The sequence below is a fragment of the Nansenia antarctica genome (assembly GCF_963989245.1).
Source record: "Nansenia antarctica genome assembly, chromosome: 12".
Lineage (NCBI taxonomy): Eukaryota > Metazoa > Chordata > Actinopteri > Argentiniformes > Microstomatidae > Nansenia > Nansenia antarctica.
Genome location: NC_137682.1, coordinates 27,328,654 through 27,350,789, shown reverse-complemented (window position 1 = coordinate 27,350,789; position 22,136 = coordinate 27,328,654). Strand labels below are relative to the sequence as shown.

Here is a 22,136-nt window from a genome sequence, read left to right as displayed (position 1 = left end):
TACGTGGAGTCGGTGGTGTGTGTGGTCATAGGGCTGGCCTGGTGGCTGCTGGTAGGGAAGAGGATGAGGCGACTACAAGACCAGAGCCCTGCAGCCTGGAGGTGCAGGATCGACCAATGATATCAGCCTGGAGGTGCAGGATCGACCAATGATATCAGCCTGGAGGTGCAGGATCAACCAATGATATCACCCGACGTTCTCTGTATGGTTCACTCTTCCCATTGTGCTCTACCTTTTGTGCAATGCATATCTCTATTAGGCTCTTTCTTTTGTTTGGTTTTCTGTGGTCAGGCTACTACGGGACTATGGGCCTAGAAAGGACTACTCGTCTTCCTTCTCTCTCTCTCTTTCGAAGACTTAAATTCCTCCTCCCCTAAAACAGCTGCATCGCAATGCTGTAGAGCAGTGGTTTTCAACCCTCTCCTCGGGGACCACCAGCCGTTCCACCTATTTTATCTGTTCCACCACCAGGCAGCATACCTGATTCAACTAATCAAGTGCACAGCAATTATGGTTTGTACTTGATTAGTTGAATCAGGTGTGCTGGTGGTGGAACAGATCAAACATGGTTGGTGGTCCCCGAGGAGAGGGTTGAGAACCACTGCTGTAGAGACTTCCTCTCCTCGTCTCCGTTCCTCAATCTGTACCGAGGTGACAGAATTGGGCCGGTGGAGGAATATGTACAGTATTCAACATCCACCGTTGTATTATTTATTACACCTTTTATTTATTTTGTTGCCACCTATCGTATGTCTTTAGGTTCCGTAGAGATGTAGTAGGAACAAGGAGAGGAAGGCTCTGTAGACGCAGCCAACATCATCTCCTGACCGCGGCTTCTGTAGCTCTCAAAAGAGTCCCCTTGGAAACAAGCGATGGAAACATTTTGCCTTGTTAGAATTTAAACAGTTAGACAATTCTTCTAGAAGAAAAGCTTCTCAAACACGCGTTCTCTGCTGCTGTACAATAACGTGAAATATCTAACCAAGCTTTGGGTTTACTTTTACTTGTTATTTGTGCCTTTTTCGGTTCAAAGGCTCTTTGACAACAGTCACAGAAAGCCAATTGCATGTACTTGTTACAGTAAAGTCACAATACGGAGAATACATATTTTGACCATTGAACTGTAATGTGTAGGTTTGGTGGTCTAGGTAACCAAGTCAGAGATCACAACTGTAATCTGAGTCTTATTTACTGTAGTGACTTATATGAATATAGCAGTATTGTGAATATAGCAGACAGTATTGGGGTTAACCAGCATTGAAAAAGCCAGTGGTTCTGTTAAAGGGAAACGTGTAAACATCTGAGAGCAGGAAACCTAAAGGTTTCTGTTTTCTTTGTGTCCTTTAAGTCTTATTTTACTGTGTTTGTTGAAATCATGAGTTCTATTTTCTTCTCTTTTTGTGCTTAAGCAAAAAAAAAACTGGACTGTTTTCTCTTCTCGTTCATTTCTGCCCACCTCAGGCCTGTTGTCAGGATGTGTTGCTCACTTCTTAATAGTTCAAGTAACTGAAGTCAGGGTTGGGGTATCATGAGCTGATGGTCAATCAGGGTTCGTTTTGGAAAAGCCTTCATGTAAAGGAGGCAGTTTGAGATCATTGTTTATAATCAGTCATTCATTGATTTTGATTTTTGTTTCACCTCACCATGTGTTTGACTTAACATGAATATATCGCCACCTTCTTAAAATAATGGCCAACGTCATATTTTCACGTTTTGAGAAAAAATGAATAAACTGAACCAAATATAGACTATGATATTGAGGCAAAAACATAATTTTCCTCAAAAGTGATGCAAGCCATTATTTTAAGGTGACGATATGACTTAGACCTCTCCACCAGCAGTCACCAATAAATGGGTGTTTGTACATTTATGATTTGTTTGATTTATCAAATGTTTAGTACAGTATACGACTTCCTCAGCATGTACAGCAGTGTCCAGTATCACACCAACTACAGTGGGGCTGCAGAAAACCTGTTCCCTGAAATCTGTTGCATTCAATTAAAATGTAACTATTTTTGTATGTGTCAGCCTTTAAGACATGGGGGTAATTTTTGGAAAAGCAAATGGCAAATAATTTTGCCATTATTCTTACTTATGCACGCTAGCAATTGCATCATTATCCATAAACAACAATACATGTGAATTCACTGTTGTTGTGTTCTGTGGATAATAATACCTAATTCACACCTGTTTCAACAGGGAATGTGTTGGAATCCCAAATGAGGGGCCACATGGAACCTTAGGATAGGTCATGACTAGCCCCCCGTCTGCATGTCTGACACCCCTGATAATGATTCTAGTGCTGCTAGCCAACCTCAGACACTACAGGGTGACTGCACTCTATGAGACTTGTAAATATGCTACGCTGTAACATGTTGAGGAATTTTTTATATACAAATATTCCCAAGATATGTTTAAGAGATTTAATACAAATCTTATGTATGTAATAAAATGAATGTGCACACATTGGTTTTAAACATGTCTTACTGTTCTTGGGCCCCATCTACATGCTGATGCATAGACTTACTTTGAAATATTTTCTAGGAAGTAGAATGTCTTCAAAACAGGAGTTCCGCCAAGTCAAGCTTCACACATGATCTTCAACAGCCTCGAAAACTGTCTTAAGGACTTGTGAGCTTACTCACAATTGTAAATTATGGCAAGAACATGATACATTCACTTACGTGGTAGACACTCTCAAACAGCACCGTTACAGTAATAAAACTGAAGTACAAACAATTCACCCACCAGAAGTGATCACATCAGCAAAGCCATGCAATGAGTAATTCATGATTAAAGTGAGTGAATGTAAAAAGTAAACATTTCTGGTTTTATTGAGGCTCATGTATTGATCCATCATGGATATAGTAGCAGTCGATGCTAAGTCCCTTTAGCAAAATACTTAAGACATAAAGCTATGTTCAGAGCTGCTTATTAAAGCTCTTCCTTTTAAAATCATTTTTAATTAAAAAATAATTCCTATGATTTCATTTAGAGCCAGGAAGCAGTCGTCAAGTAATACTAGAAAATCTCCCAAGTCTTCAATGGAAGCTATTTCCTCACCAGCTTTCGATTATCTATCATGAAGCACTTTGGATGTTGTCTTATAGACTTCGCACATTAGGGTGAATTATGATTACCGTAGTCACATTTCATGTGTTTTATATCGTTTTTTCTTTTTTTTCATGGTATGATGGTGGCATAAAAAAGGTCAACGATCCAAAGTGATGTCCAGTCCTGCTAGGAGTCAGGCTTCAGAGGTCAGGGGGACCTGAGGAAGTGGCCTAGTCTGTGGCGCTTTGCTGCCCCACTGGAGTTGCAGCCTGACAGAGGCTGCAGGTAGTGATGGGGGGTGTGTGTGTGTGTGTGTGTGTGTGTGTGTGTGTCTGTAGACATGAGATTAGTTTCATTGTCTCTAGCGTCCTTAAAAAGTAGAGAAATATCAACAAAGAAAGAAGAAAAAAAACAAAAACAAACAAAAAAACTCTTCTAAGAGAAGCGGCTGGTCATAGGTTCATACGTAGATGCTCGGGCCGTTTGGCGACGAGCGGGTAGGCCTGCTGTTTGAACTGGGCCAGGCTGGTGCCCGCAGGCTGGCGTATGGGTAGGGGGGCAGAAGCCTCGCAGCTGGGCGTCATGTCCGTGTGCCCTGGGGTGGACACCTCCATGGCCTGCTGCTCCTGGGGGGACTGGAGGGAGGCTCCGCCGGGCACCTGGGCACCCCGGGGCCAGCAGTCGCCAACAGAGAACTTGATTGGGCTGGAGGGGGGGGGGGAGAAATATAACAGGGTTCCCACACCTTCTGAAACATCAAATTCAAGCACCTTTCAAGGATTTTCAAGACTCGATTCCCTCAAATTCAAGGACCCGACACGGCATAGTTTGAGACAGAACTAGTTGACGAGTTAGTAAAACATTTTTGAATATATATATTTTTTTTTTAGAGAGAGAGAGAGAGGGGGGAATTCAAGCACTTTCAATGCCCCGTGTCTATTTTCAGAGATTTATTTTTCTCAAATTCACAAACTTTCAAGGATTTCAAGGACCCGTGGGAAACCCTGTATAAGTAAAGGAGTCTGAAAGAAGGGCAGATTTCGGGTTACAGTATACCTGACTGGTGTTCTCGGGCTCCCCAAAAGCCACCGAGGTGATCGGATTTTGGGCTCGAAGGTGAACCTCTCCTTGACGTTTTCCAGTACTGATGGAGCCACATATGTAAACCCCTACAGGAGCAATGAATCACACATCAAGGTCAATTCTGTCATGACAGTGGTCTTATAATGCAGAGATATGCATATCTCATTTCACACAAACTAGCAAAGGGGGTCTTACCAGGAAGGCTTCGTTGGCGCTTTCGCTGAGAGTAGAGTCGTCTGGACTGTCCACGGGTGTCTGGCTGGTGAACTTTGAGTCGAACTGGCTCACGTCCTCAGCCGATTGCTATAGAGAGCAGCAATCACATGTTAGTATGAAACCCCTTGTTAACGGGGGAAATGTGTTCTAAAACAAGACTGCTGCTTACCAGGAAAGGCTTGAACGGAGGCTCTACTTTCCTGGACAGAAGGTCTTCCCAGTTAATGTGACGGAAGAAGGGATGGGCCTATAGACATATGGAAAACAATTACCACAGTGATTGATTGGGCTTAAATGATTCCCTTCCACAATAGGTTCTCTTTTCGAGCAGTCATTGGATGACCATTGCCTCTCCAATCATCAAAGCACTTTGTGACCGTCTCTGTTTCACTCCCCCTCCTGCTCTCACCTGCACTTCAGTGGCGTCTCCAGCTGCTGCTCCAAGTCGTGACGAGGCGTTCCTCTTCAGCAGCTGAAAACAGAGGAGTTAGAGGAAAAGAGACATGTGGTCTGCAACAACATAACCGTGGTCTAATGAAGCCACTGCCATAGTAGAAGGAGGGAAGGTTTTAATCCTTATACTATAATGACGCAAATCCAAAAGGCATTGACAAAGAAGAAGAATGAACATGTACAGGGTTCCCACACCTTCTGAAACATCACATTCAAGCTCCTTTCAAGGACTTTCAAGACTCAATTCCCTCAAATTCAAGGACCCAACACGGCATAGTTTGAGACAGATCTAGATGAGAATTTATGTAATAGGAACTAACCACTCACAAACAACAATTAAAAAGAGAGGCTTGAATGTGTGAACACTAGATGGTCTCTTGCCTTCTCTATCACAGCACAGCAAAACAATATATTGTGAAATATGTGTAAAGTTAAGCAATACAGAGACTTATTTACTACTTGACGAGCTAAGTAAAGCATTTTTGAATATATATATATATATATATATATATATATATATATATATATATATATACAGTATATATACTGTATATTATTTTATTTTTTTTATTATTTTTTTTGAGAGAGAGGGACATTCAAGCACTTTCAATGACCCGTGTCTATTTTCAAAAACTTTTAAGGCCTTGATTTTTTTGCCCTCAAATTCACAAACTTTCAAGGATTTCAAGGACTCGTGGGAACCCTGCATGTACTACATGGAAATGTTTTGTAGAAGGCTTGTGCTAAAGTGCAGAAATGAAAGTGCCTAAATGCAGAACCAGTCAAAAAGGTGCATTGCATCAAATAAAAAGGTACAAATGTCAAAGACATCAAATCATAGGTACCCGTTTCAGGAGGTCTCTGGCTTCTTGTGTGAGGTAGGGTGGGAGGTTGAGTTTGCATTTTAAGATTTTGTCAATGGTCTTCTTTCTGTTCTCACCAGTGAAGGGTGGCTATATTAAGAGAAATAACTCTGGTTACATTTTCATCCATTCAATTTGGGTCATTACCACCTGTAACAAATGACTGAGGCCAAGAGAGGGGGGCTTCCCGCACTGACCGCTCCTGTCAGCATGTCGTACATGAGGGCTCCCAGACTCCACCAGTCCACTGCTCTGTTATGGCCGCTTCTCATCAGGATCTCTGGAGCCCTGGCAAAACATCACATATTCAAAAGCATCATATTTACATTCCGTAAGACTCAAATGCTTTAAAGAGAAGCTATTTTCCCAGTGAAACTAAATACAATACTGTACTGCTTAGTATCTATTATATGTGACAGCAGCGGGTGAAAGCGGGAACAAGTCGGCAACCAATCAAAATGTTCTGACTTATTCTGAAAAATGTAAATACATTTCAACGTTGTTGAAAATCATTGACACACTCGCTAGTCAAGCCAAAATATTGCAATGCAATGGATTCGGTGAGTAATCCCCACTGCTACCTAGTTAACTATAACACTACTTCACATTGTTAGCAGGCTCACAAAACAAGCTGTGTTAGTTGACTAGCGATGTGTCATTGACGTTGACATTTATTTAAATTTTTCAGGATAAAAGTCTGAACATTTGTTCAGTTGCCGACTTGTTCCCTCTTTCACCAGCTGCTGTCAGGTCTAGTAGGAACTAGTTTCAATATTGTACGTGCACATTGCATGAAACTGATTAGTTTTTTGGCTCTTGTGCGCAGATTAGTGGCTGAAATGACAAGTGATCCTGTTCAATCACTTTGAGAGAGTTAGAGCAAGCAAGATTTTTTTTTTTTGCAGTGTGAGACTTACATGTACTCAATGGTACCACAGAAGGTATGGGTGACTGTGCCATCATGGATAGATTCTTTACAAAGCCCAAAGTCTGTCAATTTCACATGACCTGGAAAAGACAACACACAATTACATGACTCAGTCAAACACACATGTGAAACAACTGTTCATTCCACTTAATGTGTGAACACTGTTAGTGAAGAACACTTCGGTGGCCACTTTCTTTCTTATGTTTGGGATACACAACACGTCTGGCCTGGTCTGCAGGTTCTAAACACGGGAGAACCTCTCACATTTAACAATTCAGTCAAGCCATATCGTACCAAGTTGATAAACCATATGTTATGTACACCTAGCAACATTACCTAGTAGTACGACCATCACTAGTTCATTGACTAGAAAATAATCAGGAAGCTGTAGAGCACACAGCGCTACACATCGCAAACCGGTATGTTCTTAACTTTGCGGACTGCGGCCTTAAGTTTAACTCGAGTTTACTCCCAATTTCCTTCCCTTTGAAAAACCAAGAGTTGATCGGAGCCTGTACATTGGGCAAAACACATTTTGTGTCTGTTTGGTTTTACGTCGCTATTAATGGATCTGACATGAGGTGCACAAATGTTTACGTTCACATAACAAGTTACATTTAAAAAAAATAGTACCTCCATAAGAACATTAGAAAACTGTTGCACTGCGATAATGCAAATAATTGCAATACTGTCACCAGCGCTCCAGCAGCGTTACCATGGTTATTGAGCATGATGTTCTCAGGCTTCAGGTCTCTGTAAATGATGCCTTTCTGGTGCAGATGGCCCAGAGCCATGGAGATCTCTGCCAGGTAGAAGCTGCATAGAAGAAGGGGAACAGCGTCATTGTCAACACTGAATATCAATGGCTTCTCTAGGAATGTGATGCATGTGTCAAATAATTTGTTCAACTCCCAACTTCCCCTGGTCTGACTGCATTTATGGCATTCCATTAGCTCCACTCACCAGGCTGTGTCCTCCATAAAGATTCCCTCTCTTTCCAGCTGCATAAATAGTTCTCCACCTGTGAGTAATACATAATGTTAACAAACTTTTTCCTTTGTTTTTCCTTTGTTTTGCAAACCCCTCCTAAATTTCGTTGTTTGGTACCTGTACTGTAGCAATGACAATAAAGTCCATTCATTCATTCAAGTACATCAGAGAAGACCCCTTACTCTTCTTGCTCTGTATGGGTTCAAAAGTTCTAGTTGGGGGTTAAAACCAAGGTGGGTGTTACTTGATATGGGTGTTACTTGATATGGGTTCCTTGAAGAAACACCCATTATGCTCGCCATTGGTCTGTGGCCATTACGTTTCTTCAGTCATAGGAAGAGTACATTTCGACAATGCGTTAAGTTCTTCCTCAGAAGCACCCTCCGTTATCTTTGGTTCTTCAACACGTTCAGTAAATGAACCACTTTTAGCAACCCAATTATTTATTTATTTGAAGTCGCTGTCATTGGATACAGATAAGTGAGAGGCTGTTAGGTCAGGACAGACGACCGTGACGGCTAACGTCACCCAAATTCAAAATGACAAGTCGCTCTATTCTCTTTGCTCACTGAGTTTGTACATAGTCAATGACTGTCTTAGTTTTGGATCAGTGACATATATATTATAGTTAGGAGTGCCAATTACATGACCTTTTGCACCATTACATCAAATGGGAAACCCTACACCAAAATAACCCTTCCACTAATGTCTTCCTATATCTAACAACCTGGCCGAATTGTGCCAGGTCAACAACCTCTCACTCAACATCAGTAAGACTAAAGAGTTGATTGTGGATATCAAGAAGTGATAGAACCGTTGACATGGTTGAAGTGGAGTGGGTCAGAACTAAGTTCCTCGGAGTGCACATCAACAACAACTACAAATGGACGCAAAAGCTGCACTGTACAGGACTGTATGGACCTGGAGAGGGTGGTGAAGACTGCACAGCGCATTGTTGGGGCTGAGCTCCCACCCTCCTACCCTAGACACTGCCTGGGGAAGTCCCGGAAAATCAAAGACCCAAGTAAAGGGGCTAACATCCCAACTACCCACTTGGACTTTTAAATCATTGATAATCATATTTGACTCATCACCATTATGCTGCATATATATATATATATTTATTCCTAACACTGGCTGCCACTTGTCTTGATTTACTTTATAATTGTATTGTGATATTGATGAAAGGATGAAAAATATTTGTATACTGTTATTTTGTATTATTGAGAGCTGCTTGTGAAGCACAGGTCACAGCTCACCGGTCACAGCATGCTGTAACGGGACAATAACTTAACTTTGACTATCTTAAGAAGCCTTGAATGTTAGATACTATGTTGCATTCGCCTCTGTATCAGAAGATGCATAAGGTGGGTTGACATTGATGGAAAAATAAAAAGGGGAAAGGGGTGGAGACCCATTATGGGTTGATAACAGCAGAAGCCAATTTCCTGAGACAACTGATTCAGATGATTTGAATAATTGTGTTGTTGATACCATACGTTTTTACCACTTTGAAGAACAAAAACATTTGCAGGAAGGAATACTAATGCATAAAGAGGCTGTGCTGACTCCAAAGCAACTCTTGGGCAACAGAGAGAGTTGTAGAAAGAATGGGTGGTCGTTTATCTTGTGGTGAATAGATCCTTTGGTGTAAGTGCCTGTGTAAGGACTGATTTACTGACCGCTTAGGTACTCCAGGATGAGGTACAGCTTGCCCCCTGTCTGAAAGGCGTAGATAAGATCTACGATGAAGGGATGCTTCACTTCCTCTAAGATATTCCTCTCAGCCTTGGTGTGAGCAGTGTCCTTAGCGTTGCGAACAATCATAGCCTGCCAGTCCCCAAAACATTAATTAGTCACAGTACCTCTAGACTGCTATTTTAAAAGCCACATGATGATTTCTTTATCCATCCAGAAAAACAAACAAACCAAGAAACAACTGCCATTAATCCTGACTGAAGTGTTTAGAGTAATCCTGTCATAAATGAAGGTACTGACTTCCTTGTGTATTTGTTGCTTTACTTGGTTGATACATTAAACAGGTCAAATGGTATGCGTGCATCAGAAATGATCAAGCAGAAGCACAGTACAGTATCTATTGTGCAAAATCGAATGGACTGAGAGAGCACTTAAACTGCCAAGATTGCAGCATAGCAGCATACAGTAGATGGCAAACTACCAATTACCAGCAAGATCTTACCTAACCAGGGGCTTCAAGGAAAGACAATATTTGCAGAGAGAGGCAACACAAAACAATGTTCACTTAAGTTTATGTAAAAAAAAAAAAAAAAAACATTGTTGACCATCATGATTTAACATATGATGTGGTATGTGTGACATATTATGTGAAAAGGTCATTGGACGGTCATCTGTAGCCTAGGTCTGTGAATCAGGCTAACAAAGTGATACTAGTTCATATTGATTTGTTGTTCTCATTATACACAAAATGAAATAAATAAAAATGAAGCTACCTTCTTCAAAACCTTCATGGCAAATATCTTCCCTGATGCTGCTCCGGCAACTTTTCGAACTTGAAAGACCTAAAAAAAGGAAGAACTAGGTCACCATTAGGGTTTTCAAAAACAGCAACGTTTTTTGTCAAAACCGTCATATTGTATTGTAGCGGACGCTACTGTGAGACGCTAATAATTCACCAGCATATTTCTATGGTGGGAATTGGGCAAGGAGCTCTACAGCCATAGATAATATATCTGTATATACGTGTATATAATATCTGTGTCTACAGCAGGGTCGTGAGTATTCTCCAAGATCCTCCTGAGCACAACAAACATGGCGCATTGAAAACTTTACTTACCTCCTAGAGACCTTTGGTTTAACCAAATCTGAATGGGCAGTGTTTCTCATACATAGTTGAATTTGTCCCGACATAGTCTCACTACGAGACTAAATACTAACCAAAAGTATTTTTTAGCTCTGTTTGTATTTATTTATTTATTTGAAGCACATATTTCAGCACTGCTAGTGGAAAGTGTTGGAGCAGGTTCACAGAAAGGATAGGGCTTAATCTTTTGAAATTGGCAGCTCAGTTGAAGCCCCAGAACTATGTGATTTTGAAACCCACGGTTTAACCGATCACGTTTTTCGTGGGAGGACGATTTCCCGGGAATCAAAAAATGAAAACCACCCAAGCCTAGTCACCATTATTGCCAAATAATAACAAAGGTGACTTTAGCATTAGGACAACACTCGACTACAGTATCAAAATCCATTTGAATGAGAGGGTGATGAGTTCTCCCAGCGCTCAGGAGGAGAGCCTACCTTTCCATAACCGCCTTTTCCCAGCACACGCAGCAGCTCAAAACACTCTGGCCTGATGTTCTCCGTCCCTTGGTTGACATTGTCCTCAGAGATCTCAATCTTCTCACAGTCGTCCATGTTGCTGGAAAAACACAAATCTCACAAAGTCATGTTGTTTCTTTAAACAGAGTGGCCTGCTCAACACAATTATTTCATCAGCAGCATGTTTTTGAGAGAAAAAAACGAGAGAGAAAAAAAGAAAGACTTACAATTCAAAACCACTGCACTGGTCCATGAAATCATTCATCTGAGCCTAGGATAAAAACATAAGTAAAAGCACATTGTAATCACAAATGTCTGCTCTTCAACTGCAATGGCTGCAGAGAGACCAACACCTGCAGTCGGGAGGTTGCCAACAGCACCAGCTGTAGTTAGGCTACATTAGATTCAGCAGTAATAGTTGATCATATCATGGAGTAGGCCTATTTCATTTTGGATTTAAAAAAGGACGTCAACAGAAATACATATTTTGATATGAAATCTACTAAACAACAAGTGTTTAATGTGACATTTATTTCAGGATAGTGGATCTTGAGCAGTTGACTGCTTTAATAATGCTGCGATGACCATGCAAGTTGACTGTGTTGTCACAGATGACAACAGGCTCATGTCCACCAGATGCCTATGGAGGTGGATAACTTGACACGCAAACAAACATGTTGTGATATCTCGTGTTGCCCAATCCCTGCCAAAGGACGAGCCTACTTAACATGATGCAAGACATTTTGAAAGAGCACAACATTTTTTTAAAATCTGAAATCATGGAAAAAGGGTAATACTACTTTGCAAATAATTGTCAGAAACCACGCAAAAAAAAAATGGGTATGGACAAAACAGTCACAACCATCATGACACTTTCTTATATATATTCTTATATTATATTTCTTATAAATTGACATCTTTCTGGGGTGTCGAAACGGAATGATCAGTCTATGGTCCAGACAGGCATGTTGCTCCACACTGGATTACTGTGTCACTCCAGCACAGAGATGGCTCTGCTCTGCGGGGCTGCCTCTCTCCTCGAGCAAGCATGGACATCAACATTACATAGTTGATATTCCTTACAAATATCTAACATCGCGTCCATTCATCCATTATCTGCTGCATAGCAATCACAACAGCTTCGATTCAGCAGAGAACACAGTGACAGCTCCTGGCTGCTATCTAACACAGCTGGCTAATCATGCAGCTTGATAGCAGGTATCCGCTGTCATGAACGGGCCTGAATGGCAACTACTAACCAAGACAGGCCTGAATGGCAACTACTAACCCAGACAGGCCTGAATGGCAACTACTAACCAAGACAAGCCTGAATGGCAACTACTAACCAAGACAGGCCTGAATGGCAACTACTAACCAAGACAGGCCTGAATGGCAACTACTAACCAAGACAGGCCTGAATGGCAACTTACTAACCCAGACAGGCCTGAATGGCAACTACTAACCCAGACAGGCCTGAATGGCAACTACTAACCCAGACAGGCCTGAATGGCAACTACTAACCCAGACAGGCCTGAATGGCAACTACTAACCCAGACAGGCCTGAATGGCAACTACTAACCCAGACAGGCCTGAATGGCAACTACTAACCCAGACAGGCCTGATAGCTGCTAGCTACTTGGCTCTAAAGTTGCCTAGCATACTTAACCATACACGACAGACACATAGTTTAGTCTCCTACCTCCTCCAGCTCTTCATCAGAGACATCCTCCTCCGGCTGGTCCAGATCGATGTCAAACACAGCAGCCATGGCTAGGGTTAGGGTTAGGGTTAACCCTTCAGGTGGCTACAGGCTCAGTGAGATCAGCGAGCTTCCGTCTCTCTCAGCCTCATGGACACACACACACCGCCGCCATAATAACCGGCTACTGTACCGCGCATGCGCAAGGCTGAACCAACGCAGAAACAGCGACCCCGCCTGGACGCCTTGGGGAAGTGTCATGAATGTTCAGAGGAAAAAGGCGCTACCTGATTGGCCGGTGAAACGCCTGGGCCAATCAGGTAGCGCTTTTTTTTAATGAATATTCATGAGACTTCCCCAAGTGTGCAGGACAGGAAACGAAAACCGCCTACTTTCAAAACTCCAAACAAGAAACTCGTTGTGACATTTTGCAAGAAGAGGCCATCTTTAACTATATATATATATATATATATATATATATATATATGTACATCTATATTTGTGTAGCTGTCTACCTTGTCATCAGCATGAATTGCACGTGATCTTGGCACCTTTTACGTGAACATAGCTAATTTTCAAGTGAGTTTAGGTGACAGCCCTTAGTGTTGCTAGGCAGAATGTCCATCGTGACAGTCCAACTGGGACAGTGTGGGAACCAGATCGGTCAGGAAGTGTTTGATGTGATATGCAACGACACAGACACAGACCATGCACAGGCGGGCTACAGAGAGAGCAGTCGTGAGCGATTCTTCACTGAGACATCAAGGGGGGGTAAGATAAGAAGCTACAATCAATGATGCTCGCAATGTACCATGACTAGACTTGACTGTTCACAACATCAAACCATGACTAGACCTGACTGTTCACAACATCAAACAATGACCAGACTTGACTGTTCACAACATCAAACCATGACCAGACTTGACTGTTCACAACATCAAACCATGACCAGACTTGACTGTTCACAACATCAAACCATGACTAGACTTGACTGTTCACAACATCAAACCATGACCAGACTTGACTGTTCACAACATCCAGGTGTTCAACGTCGGAGCTGTTACAGGGTATCCGCGGTGTCTTGAAAAGTATTAAAAGTTGATAAATCAATTTTGGGAAAATCAAGACCCTCAAGTATTAAAAAGTCTTATCACGATTTTATGAGGTCTTGAATTTTGTAGGTATTTTTCTGAATTAGTCTCTGTCCAAAGAGTTTGAGTCCTAAAAACTTTTAGTAAAAGTTCGTGAATTTATGAGTTTTATTAAAAAACAAAGATGAACCGGAGATTGTGTTGTATGATAGTGGTCTAGTCTATTGCAAACTAAAACTGTTAAGTTAAAGGTGTCACTGATGTAAACGGTTACAGCTCCAAGTGGTGGTGAGGTCTGGAAAAATATTGACAAGGTCTTTAAAAAGTCTTAGAAAGGTATTGAAATTAACCTCAAGATTCCTGTATATACCTTGGGTTAGGCTCGAGGTAGGTTTCTCACATTCATATTTGATGTCTTCTCTGCACAGACCTCGTAGCACGGGCAGTGCTCATTGACATGGAACCCAAAGTCATTACGCAGAGTATGGCCAAAGCAGTCCAGTCTGGGAAGTGGACATATGGAGATCATTCACACTTCTGCCAGAAACAAGGCTCCGGAAACAACTGGGCAAATGGGTAAGTCACTCTAAAGCCACAGTGTGTCAATCACAAAGTGTGCATATGAAGAAGGAGCCGTGCTTCATTATTACACCCAAACACTTGCAAGCAACACAGACAGTAGGCCTACCCAGTCTAGCAGACAAACAGCGATAACTCAGCTTCACAGCAACTTTTCATGCATGAGATGGACAAGATAAAAACAACCAAACAGGTAACTATGCGCCTCTCTCTGAACTCAGGCTTCCTCCAAACCTATCCAGGTGGTCTGTCTTGTTGTGGTCTCTGGATATTCCGTGGCTTGTTCAATCTATAGGTTGAACACCATGCAGGCACGAATGTTAACTTTGTTATTTCGACAAACAAACGTTACTTAGGATGTCATCTTTGGGTGTTTTTTGATTTGGGAATTTTGATTATTTGGGTGGGCAACAACAAAAATGTTGCTTTTACTAAATAGGGTATGTAAACAAGGGCGTAGTTTAATTTGGAGAAGGGGGTTGTATACAATTACAGCATCCAATTTTTGTAGTGGATTCTGACGCCATTAGATTACGGTAGATTCAACCTTTGTCATTAGATTCAACCTTTGTCATTGCACAGAGTACAACAAAATGTATTGTTTTGCTCTAGGCACAGGGTCGGCCATAATCTGCACCCCTGGAGCAATTATGGGTTAAGTGCCTTGCTCAAGGGCACAATGGCAGTGGTAGGCACCTTAGATATAATGCCGGCGGCAACCCTGCAGTCACCAGCTAGCATCCGGCTCCCTCCTGAGGCGGGGATCGAACCAGCGACCTTCCAATTGCTAGCCGGTCTCTAAGCTACCTGCCTCCCCAAATCCTGTGAAAAAGACAAATTAAGCTCTGTACTTAAATGTTATGGTGAGGATTTGTATGATGAACTAGGTAGGAAAGGACATTTTGGTTTGGCTCTTCAGTCGGCTACAGTAGAATAGAATGCACAGGACCAGGCAGCAGAATGCACAGGACCAGGCAGCAGCACAGGACCAGGCAGCAGAATGCACAGGACCAGGCAGCAGAATGCACAGGACCAGGCAGCAGCACAGGACCAGGCAGCAGAATGCACAGGACCAGGCAGCAGAATGCACAGGACCAGGCAGCAGCACAGGACCAGGCAGCAGAATGCACAGGACCAGGCAGCAGAATGCACAGGACCAGGCAGCAGCACAGGACCAGGCAGCAGCACAGGACCAGGCAGCAGCAGAATGCACAGGACCAGGCAGCAGAATGCACAGGACCAGGCAGCAGCACAGGACCAGGCAGCAGCACAGGACCAGGCAGCAGCACAGGACCAGGCAGCAGCCTGTATGATGAACTAGAACAGTCCTGCCTAGGATAGAACCATATCTAGGCAGATGCAATGGGTCATTTTTAAATCTATTTTTTGTCTATACAACATTTAACATTTTTTTTGTCAACGATAATATGAAGAGATTTAGGCCGTTTTTATTCCCTAATATCTATTTTGGCTCGTCAACGTATGGTGTTCGCCATGGACGATAAAGGCATATGTTTTGTGTTTACTGAAATGAACAACGATGGGCAGACAATTCCTCTGGATGGGCAAGGTTTATCTCTGTGTGGGCGATGCCCTCCCGTAGACACGCCCCTGGATCTGACCCTAACACGCAGCCACGTGCAACATGCACTCAATCTCTTTAGCCGCAATGTCATGAATCAGTGTCACCTCGAAATCCCTACCGATGTTCAGAGTTCCAAGGTTATGCCGACTCATCTTGTGACAGTGCAGCAATCGCCACAGCGACCAAAGCAATAACAACACTCTTGTGGTATTGTCTATGTGCAGATACTGTGTCCATGCTCATAACGATGTGGTGGAGGACCTGGTGAGGAGAGAAGTGGAGCGCTGTGATCGCCTGGCAGGAATCATGGCCATGATGAGTGTGGCAGGAGGCACAGGTTCAGGAGTGGGCACGTACGTCACAGAACGTCTGCGTGACGCCTACCCAGCCTCCTTCATCCTTAATCACCTGACCTGGCCCTATGGTGCTGGAGAGGTAAGGGTATTCAAACATTTGTACATCATCATCATTATTATAAGGTCTGTAGGTTACAAAGAAAAGAAGAAACTGTAATGTTGATTGTGGACTTTTGCCAGTGAGAAGTACTGTGTAAGGTAGGAGGTGAAATGGGTAGGGAAAGGTATTCTGCTGATGAGAAGATGGATAGCGTTACTAAGCATTAAGGCAGAGGTTGTACATTGTTTCCCTTTTTAATAAAACATGTTTAATTGTATTTTACCTTTACCTTTTTCTTTTTACTGTTTTCCCCTGATTTTATATTCATTCTATGCTTGTATATGTCTTTATATATGTTTTTATATTCACTTCATGTTCTTAATCCTGTTGTAAAGCACTTTGAGCTGCATTTCTTATATGAAAGGTGCTAATATATAAATAAAGCTTTACTTACTTACTTACAATTATCAGTTGTAATTTCTAAATGTTTGTTCTGCATTGTTTTACTTTCCAGGTGATCGTCCAGAACTACAACTCAGTGCTCACTCTGTCTCATCTCTACCAGTGCTCGGATGCTATTATGGTTCACGAAAATGACACAGTGCACAAGATTTGTACCCAGCTCATGAACATCAAACATATCTCGTTCAGTGACATTAATAAAGTAATTGCCCACCAGTTGGGGAGTGTTTTGCAGCCCGTACAAACTGGTGACTCCCACGGTGTCTCCAGCAGAAACCCTATGGGTGAGCAGCAACACCGTACCACGCACACACACAGGGTTCCCACGGGTCCTTGAAATCTTTGTAAGTTTGTGAATTTGAGAAAAAAATATCAAGGTCTTAAAAGTTTTTGAAAATAGACACGGGTCATTGAAAGTGCTTGAATTCCCCTCTCTCTCTCTCAAAAATAAATAAATATATATATTCAAAAATGTTTTACTTAGCTCGTCAACTAGTAAATAACTCTCTGTATTGCTTAACTTTACACATAATTCACTATATTGTTTTGCTGTGCTGTGGTAGAGAAGGCAACAACCATCTAGTGTTCACACATTCAAGCCTCTCTTTTTAATTGTTGTCTGTCAGCGGATAGTTCCTATTATATACATTCTCATCTAGTTCTGTCTCAAACTATGCCGTGTTGTGTCCTTGAATTTGACAGAATTTAGTGTTGAAAGGTGCTTGAATGTGATGTTTCAGAAGGTGTGGGAACCCTGCACACACGCACTACCCATTAGTTTAGTAGGCAGAGACGCATGCCGCTGGAAATCCTGCCTACTATATCTCTGCATTTGTACTTGTGTCTCTAGGTGAATTGATCAGCAGCCTGGTGTGTCATCCGGAGTACAAGCTGCTCAACCTGTGCAACATCCCCCAGATGTCCAGCTCCTCCATGGCCTACAGTGTGTTCACCTGGGCTGGCCTACTCAAGCACCTGCGCCAGATGCTCATTTCCAACACCAAGATGGAGGAAGGCAAGTGCGGTGAAAGCACTGATTCAGTCAAGAGTCACTTTTTCAACTGGGGTGATAGAGCCTTTTCAGCCGCAGCCCTGTCCCTCTTGAACGCCCTCCTCAACCGCATCAGACAGGCCAACACCCTCCCAACATTTAAACAGGCCCTCAAAACCCACCTCTTCAAGCTCGCCTTCACCAGTTAACCCTCTCCTCCTCCCCTTCCCATGTGTCCCCAGCACTACCTCAATTAGGCCCCTATACTTTCTTCTATTTACCTTTTTGTTTCTTTTTATTATTACTACTCCATCTTTTCAGTTTGTAAAGCGTCTTTGAGTGTCTAGAAAAGCCTATTCATAGCTTTCAGTCACGTGGTTTCTTCCCTAGCAACCACCACACTGACGGGCAAAAAGTATCATAGCAACATCGCTCAACATGGCTGCCTACTAGACCACCTCACTCATGAAGAACTATCAAGATACACGACGGTGATAGGAGTGGAGGATTGACACCATTCAAATAGTGTTGGATTCCCTGTCTTCTACTCTATCCGGACACGTTGGAATTATTTTCCTAACCCCCGGAGAATCAAAGTTATTGACCTGCAAAGGGTGCTTCCTTGACCGGCTTTTCCCGTGAATAACACCGGTTATGGAGGTGGTACAAACATAAGACTATTATTGCTAAATTCACCATCAGTATACGGTCATTTTGAGCCCTCAACCACCGCGCTGACACCCCGAGAAGATATACTTTTAATATGAAACTCGATCAACCGGGCGTTCACCGGCTGCTGGACGAAACTCCCAACTCCCGCTGTCAGCGAGGCGAGGGAATGTTTCTACCCGGGAATTCGCTCCTTGCTGTGTCCACGGTCAGGGGCGGACTGGGTTCAAAAAACAGCCCTGGCATTTGCGACACAACAGCCCTATTTCCAAACCCAACACGCAACACGGATTGTTAACATAAAGCTTGAGATAATCAGACTGACTAGAATCCAATGTAGACATTTGGAACACATAACACACGCAACTGACACACACTACAATCGCTGAAGAATTCAGAGTGCCGACAACAATCCACAGTGACTGACTTAACCTGAACTGTGGCATCTATCTTAGCCAAAAGGACCTTGAGGCCCAGTTAAGCCTAATAGCTTACGTTACTCGGTGTAGCTAAATGAAGCTGCTCTGACACGGAATACAATAACGTTAGCAAAAAAAAGCTACAGTTACATGAACCATGACATGTATGAGCCTAAACAATACACCAGCCACAGTGCATATTACATTTAGCTTCACCAAAGCAGAAAAAGAGCACTGCACAGCCACAGTGTAATAAATGTGTCTTACCTTCATGTAATTAGCAGACTACTAAGTAGCATACCTGTCAACATTGGGATTTGAAAATAAGGGATATTTTCCCCAAAATAAGGGAAAATAAGGGATATCCCCCCTGCGCACCCCCGGGTCATCCTCTCCCCCCCCACCATCCACAAACCATACCCCTTACATTTAGACAAGGTACACACAGTCAATCCTAACATCACCACTAGACAACCATAGGATACCCCTTACATTTAGACTGTACACACAGTCAATCCTAACATCACCACTAGACAACCATAGGATACCCCTTACATTTAGACAAGGGTACACACAGTCAATCCTAACATCACCACTAGACAACCATAGGATACCCCTTACATTTAGACAAGGGTACACACAGTCAATCCTAACATCACCACTAGACAACCATAGGATACCCCTTACATTTAGACAAGGGTACACACAGTCAATCCTAACATCACCACTAGGCATTAGGCAACCATAGGATACCCCTTACATTTAGACAAGGGTACACAGTCAATCAACCACCTGCTTCAGTGCAACAAGAATTAAGTAGTTCCTACATTAAGTAAGTGACTACAGGTGGTCAGAATCAGATACCTGGTTGAAAGTAAAATACTTTGAACATCCCTGCATGAAAACACAAAAGGGCATCTAAATTCAGCACATTTATTTATACCGGTACATTACTTGACACCATGATGTCAATGGGAAAAGAGCGGGGCAAAGCTACCAGCGATCATTTCTTTTTTTTGTATAGTATAGTATAGTATAGTGGATAGTGTATGTAGCCTTTATTTATGTAAACCAGCTCCTTTCCCTTCTTGTTTTTAGTAAAAAAATAAAAAAATAAATCCTAGCACCAGGGGAGCCCCCCCTCCCAAATGTCATTGTATGGTACCTGTACTATATCAATGACAATAAAGACCATTCATTCATTCATTTCAAAACAGCGATAATCGAGGCTGTGTTCGTAAAAAACGCTCTGGAAATCTGATCACCACTCATGGAATGCCTCTTATCCAATCAAATTACTTGGTCCCTTTATGACGTTGCACCTAGTGTGCGTTCCGGCACTCTCAGAGCAAAATTACGAGCGCAGCCCTGCGCGCGCGGCCCGGGCCGATATAAAATGGTTTGGGCCGCGGTCTGCTGAAATAAGTTATTTTCAATGAAAATCACCAGAGACAAAATTACAAATATGTTATTCATTTATTTTTTATATAATACATTCTGAGCGGCCCAGAGTCTCGCGGCCCTCCTGGCATTTGCCAGGCTTGCCCGATGGCCAGTCCGCCACTGTCCACGGTGATAGGAGTGGAGGATCGACTCCATTCAAATAGTGTTGGATTCCCCGTCTTCTACTCTATCCGGACACGTTGGAATTATTTTCCTAACCCCCGGAGAATCAAAGTTATTGACCTGCAAAGGGTGCCTCCTTGACCGTCTTTTCCCGTGAATAACACCGGTTATGGAGGTGGTACAAACATAAGACTATTATTGCTAAATTCACCATCAGTATACGGTCATTTTGAGTACTTAACCACCGCGCTGACACCCCGAGAAGATATACTTTTAATATGAAACTCGATCAACCGGGCGTTCACCGGCTGCTGGACGAAACTCCCAACTCCCGCTGTCAGCGAGGCGAGGGAATATTTATATCCGGGAATTCGCTCCTTGCTGTGTCCACGGTGATAGGAGTGGAGGATCGACTCCATTCAAATAGTGTTGGATTCCCTGTCTTCTACTCTATCCGGACACGTTGGAATTATTTTCCTAACCCACGGGAAATCAAAGTTATTAACCCGCAAAAAGTGGGTTTTGCCCGCAAAAAGTGCCTTTTGCCCGTCAGGTGGGCGTTTCCACTATGCTGTGACGTCACATGAAAGCTATGAATATATGACTAATGTATTATTATTATTTCTGTATTAGTCATTAACTGTAGGGGGGGGGGGGGGGACTACTATCTATAAAATGGTCAATGTCCTTATGAAAACTATGAAAACTGTCAATTAGCCATGACCCAGTAACTCATCATGAACTGAAATGTTCCAGGTTGAGAGGCTATGTGTTCATGTTGTCTCGTCTCTCTCAGGCATTGACTGGCAGGTGCGAGTTCCCCCTCTCCAGCCTGGCGGCGGGGGTGATAGGATGAGGAGTCCCAGGGGGCGGGGCTTCAACACCTCCCTGGCCAACCTGCTCATACTGCGGGGGAAGGACGTACACAGTGCAGAGATAGGTGGGCCATCTGTGCATTAGGATTCTAACCACTAGGTGGCACTAATAAACACGAATACAGAAGCTGTGTGTATTAAATACATGTTCATGCCTCTACTAAGGGGGATTCTCCTGAATTGTTCTACGTCCATAGGTGGATTCCAGGACCCATCCTTATATACCCCCTGGCTTCCTGCCGAGGAGGCTTTCAGCACGTGGAAAAGCCCTGTTCCCTTCAACAAGTATCAGAAGTCGGCCACGTTGGTCAGTAACAGCCAGGCTCTGCTGAGGCCCCTAGACAACATTGTGGGGAAAGCTTGGAACATGTTCGCTTCCAGGTAAGAGTCAATGTTAACGTCATTGCAGTGTTGATTGCCAGTTATGATGCGGGTCCATCTTCAAGACATTAAAACCCTGTATGAGTAGCTTCATTGCACTACTCATGCCTCACCTACCTCCATTGCAGGTTGTAGGGTTTCCAACATGTTGATTGTGTTGTCTTTGCTTCCATAGAGCCTACCTTCACCAGTATACAAGTTATGGGATTTCAGAGGAGGACTTTTTGGACAGCTTCACATCCCTTGAACAAGTCATCTCCAGCTACAGTCACCTTTGACTATAATATCCACATTGGACCAGTGAGAGTTGTCTGGCCACAGCAGAGCCAGTGAGAACCTTCTAGAAGGTAATGTTATGTAGCATGTTGGGCAGGAGGAGTCTGGATCATAGTTAATGAATGAGACAATTGCACCTTTTAAGATATGTTATGGGGCGGCTGTGGCCCAGGAGGTAGAGTCGGCGTCTAAAGATCGCAAGGTTGGCAGATCGGCGGTTCGAGCCCCGGCTGGCTACATGTCGAGGTGTCCTTGGGCAA

General features: G+C 43.0%; 3 protein-coding genes across 4 annotated transcripts in view; 2 read left to right on the top strand and 1 right to left on the bottom strand.

Moving 5' to 3' along the window:
- slc33a1 (solute carrier family 33 member 1) overlaps nt 1–2,562 on the top strand; it is an 11,434-nt gene extending 8,872 nt beyond the window's left edge. Inside the window, exons 9-10 of one of the 2 annotated variants that reach the window (XR_013937728.1) lie at nt 1–408; nt 585–2,562. The exon at nt 1–408 is cut by the window's left edge and continues 48 nt beyond it. Coding sequence is in view for 1 of the 2 variants with exons in the window: in XM_080542870.1 (XP_080398996.1) it covers nt 1–120 (120 nt within the window). In the remaining variant the exon portion in view is untranslated. The other variant, XM_080542870.1, reaches the window with a different exon arrangement.
- Nucleotides 2,563–2,796: 234 nt separating this feature from the next.
- Nucleotides 2,797–12,724, bottom strand: LOC308168396 (ribosomal protein S6 kinase beta-1-like). The gene is made up of 15 exons (XM_080542967.1): nt 12,587–12,724; nt 11,115–11,158; nt 10,867–10,987; nt 10,059–10,127; nt 9,270–9,417; nt 7,561–7,618; nt 7,313–7,413; nt 6,587–6,677; nt 5,867–5,957; nt 5,652–5,759; nt 4,763–4,825; nt 4,523–4,600; nt 4,333–4,440; nt 4,111–4,223; nt 2,797–3,759 (listed from the first exon to the last, which is right to left on the bottom strand). Exons 1-15 carry the CDS (start codon nt 12,653–12,655, stop codon nt 3,507–3,509), a joined length of 1,515 nt encoding a protein of 504 aa, XP_080399093.1. The 5' UTR covers nt 12,656–12,724; the 3' UTR covers nt 2,797–3,506.
- A 479-nt stretch (nt 12,725–13,203) lies between these two features.
- tubd1 (tubulin, delta 1) lies at nt 13,204–21,884 on the top strand (the record flags this gene model as incomplete). The annotated part of the gene is made up of 8 exons (XM_080543446.1): nt 13,204–13,357; nt 14,106–14,253; nt 16,066–16,276; nt 16,752–16,983; nt 17,550–17,723; nt 21,141–21,284; nt 21,417–21,600; nt 21,776–21,884. 8 exons carry the CDS (start codon nt 13,204–13,206, stop codon nt 21,876–21,878), a joined length of 1,350 nt encoding a protein of 449 aa, XP_080399572.1. The 3' UTR covers nt 21,879–21,884.
- Between the last annotated feature and the right edge of the window lie 252 nt (nt 21,885–22,136).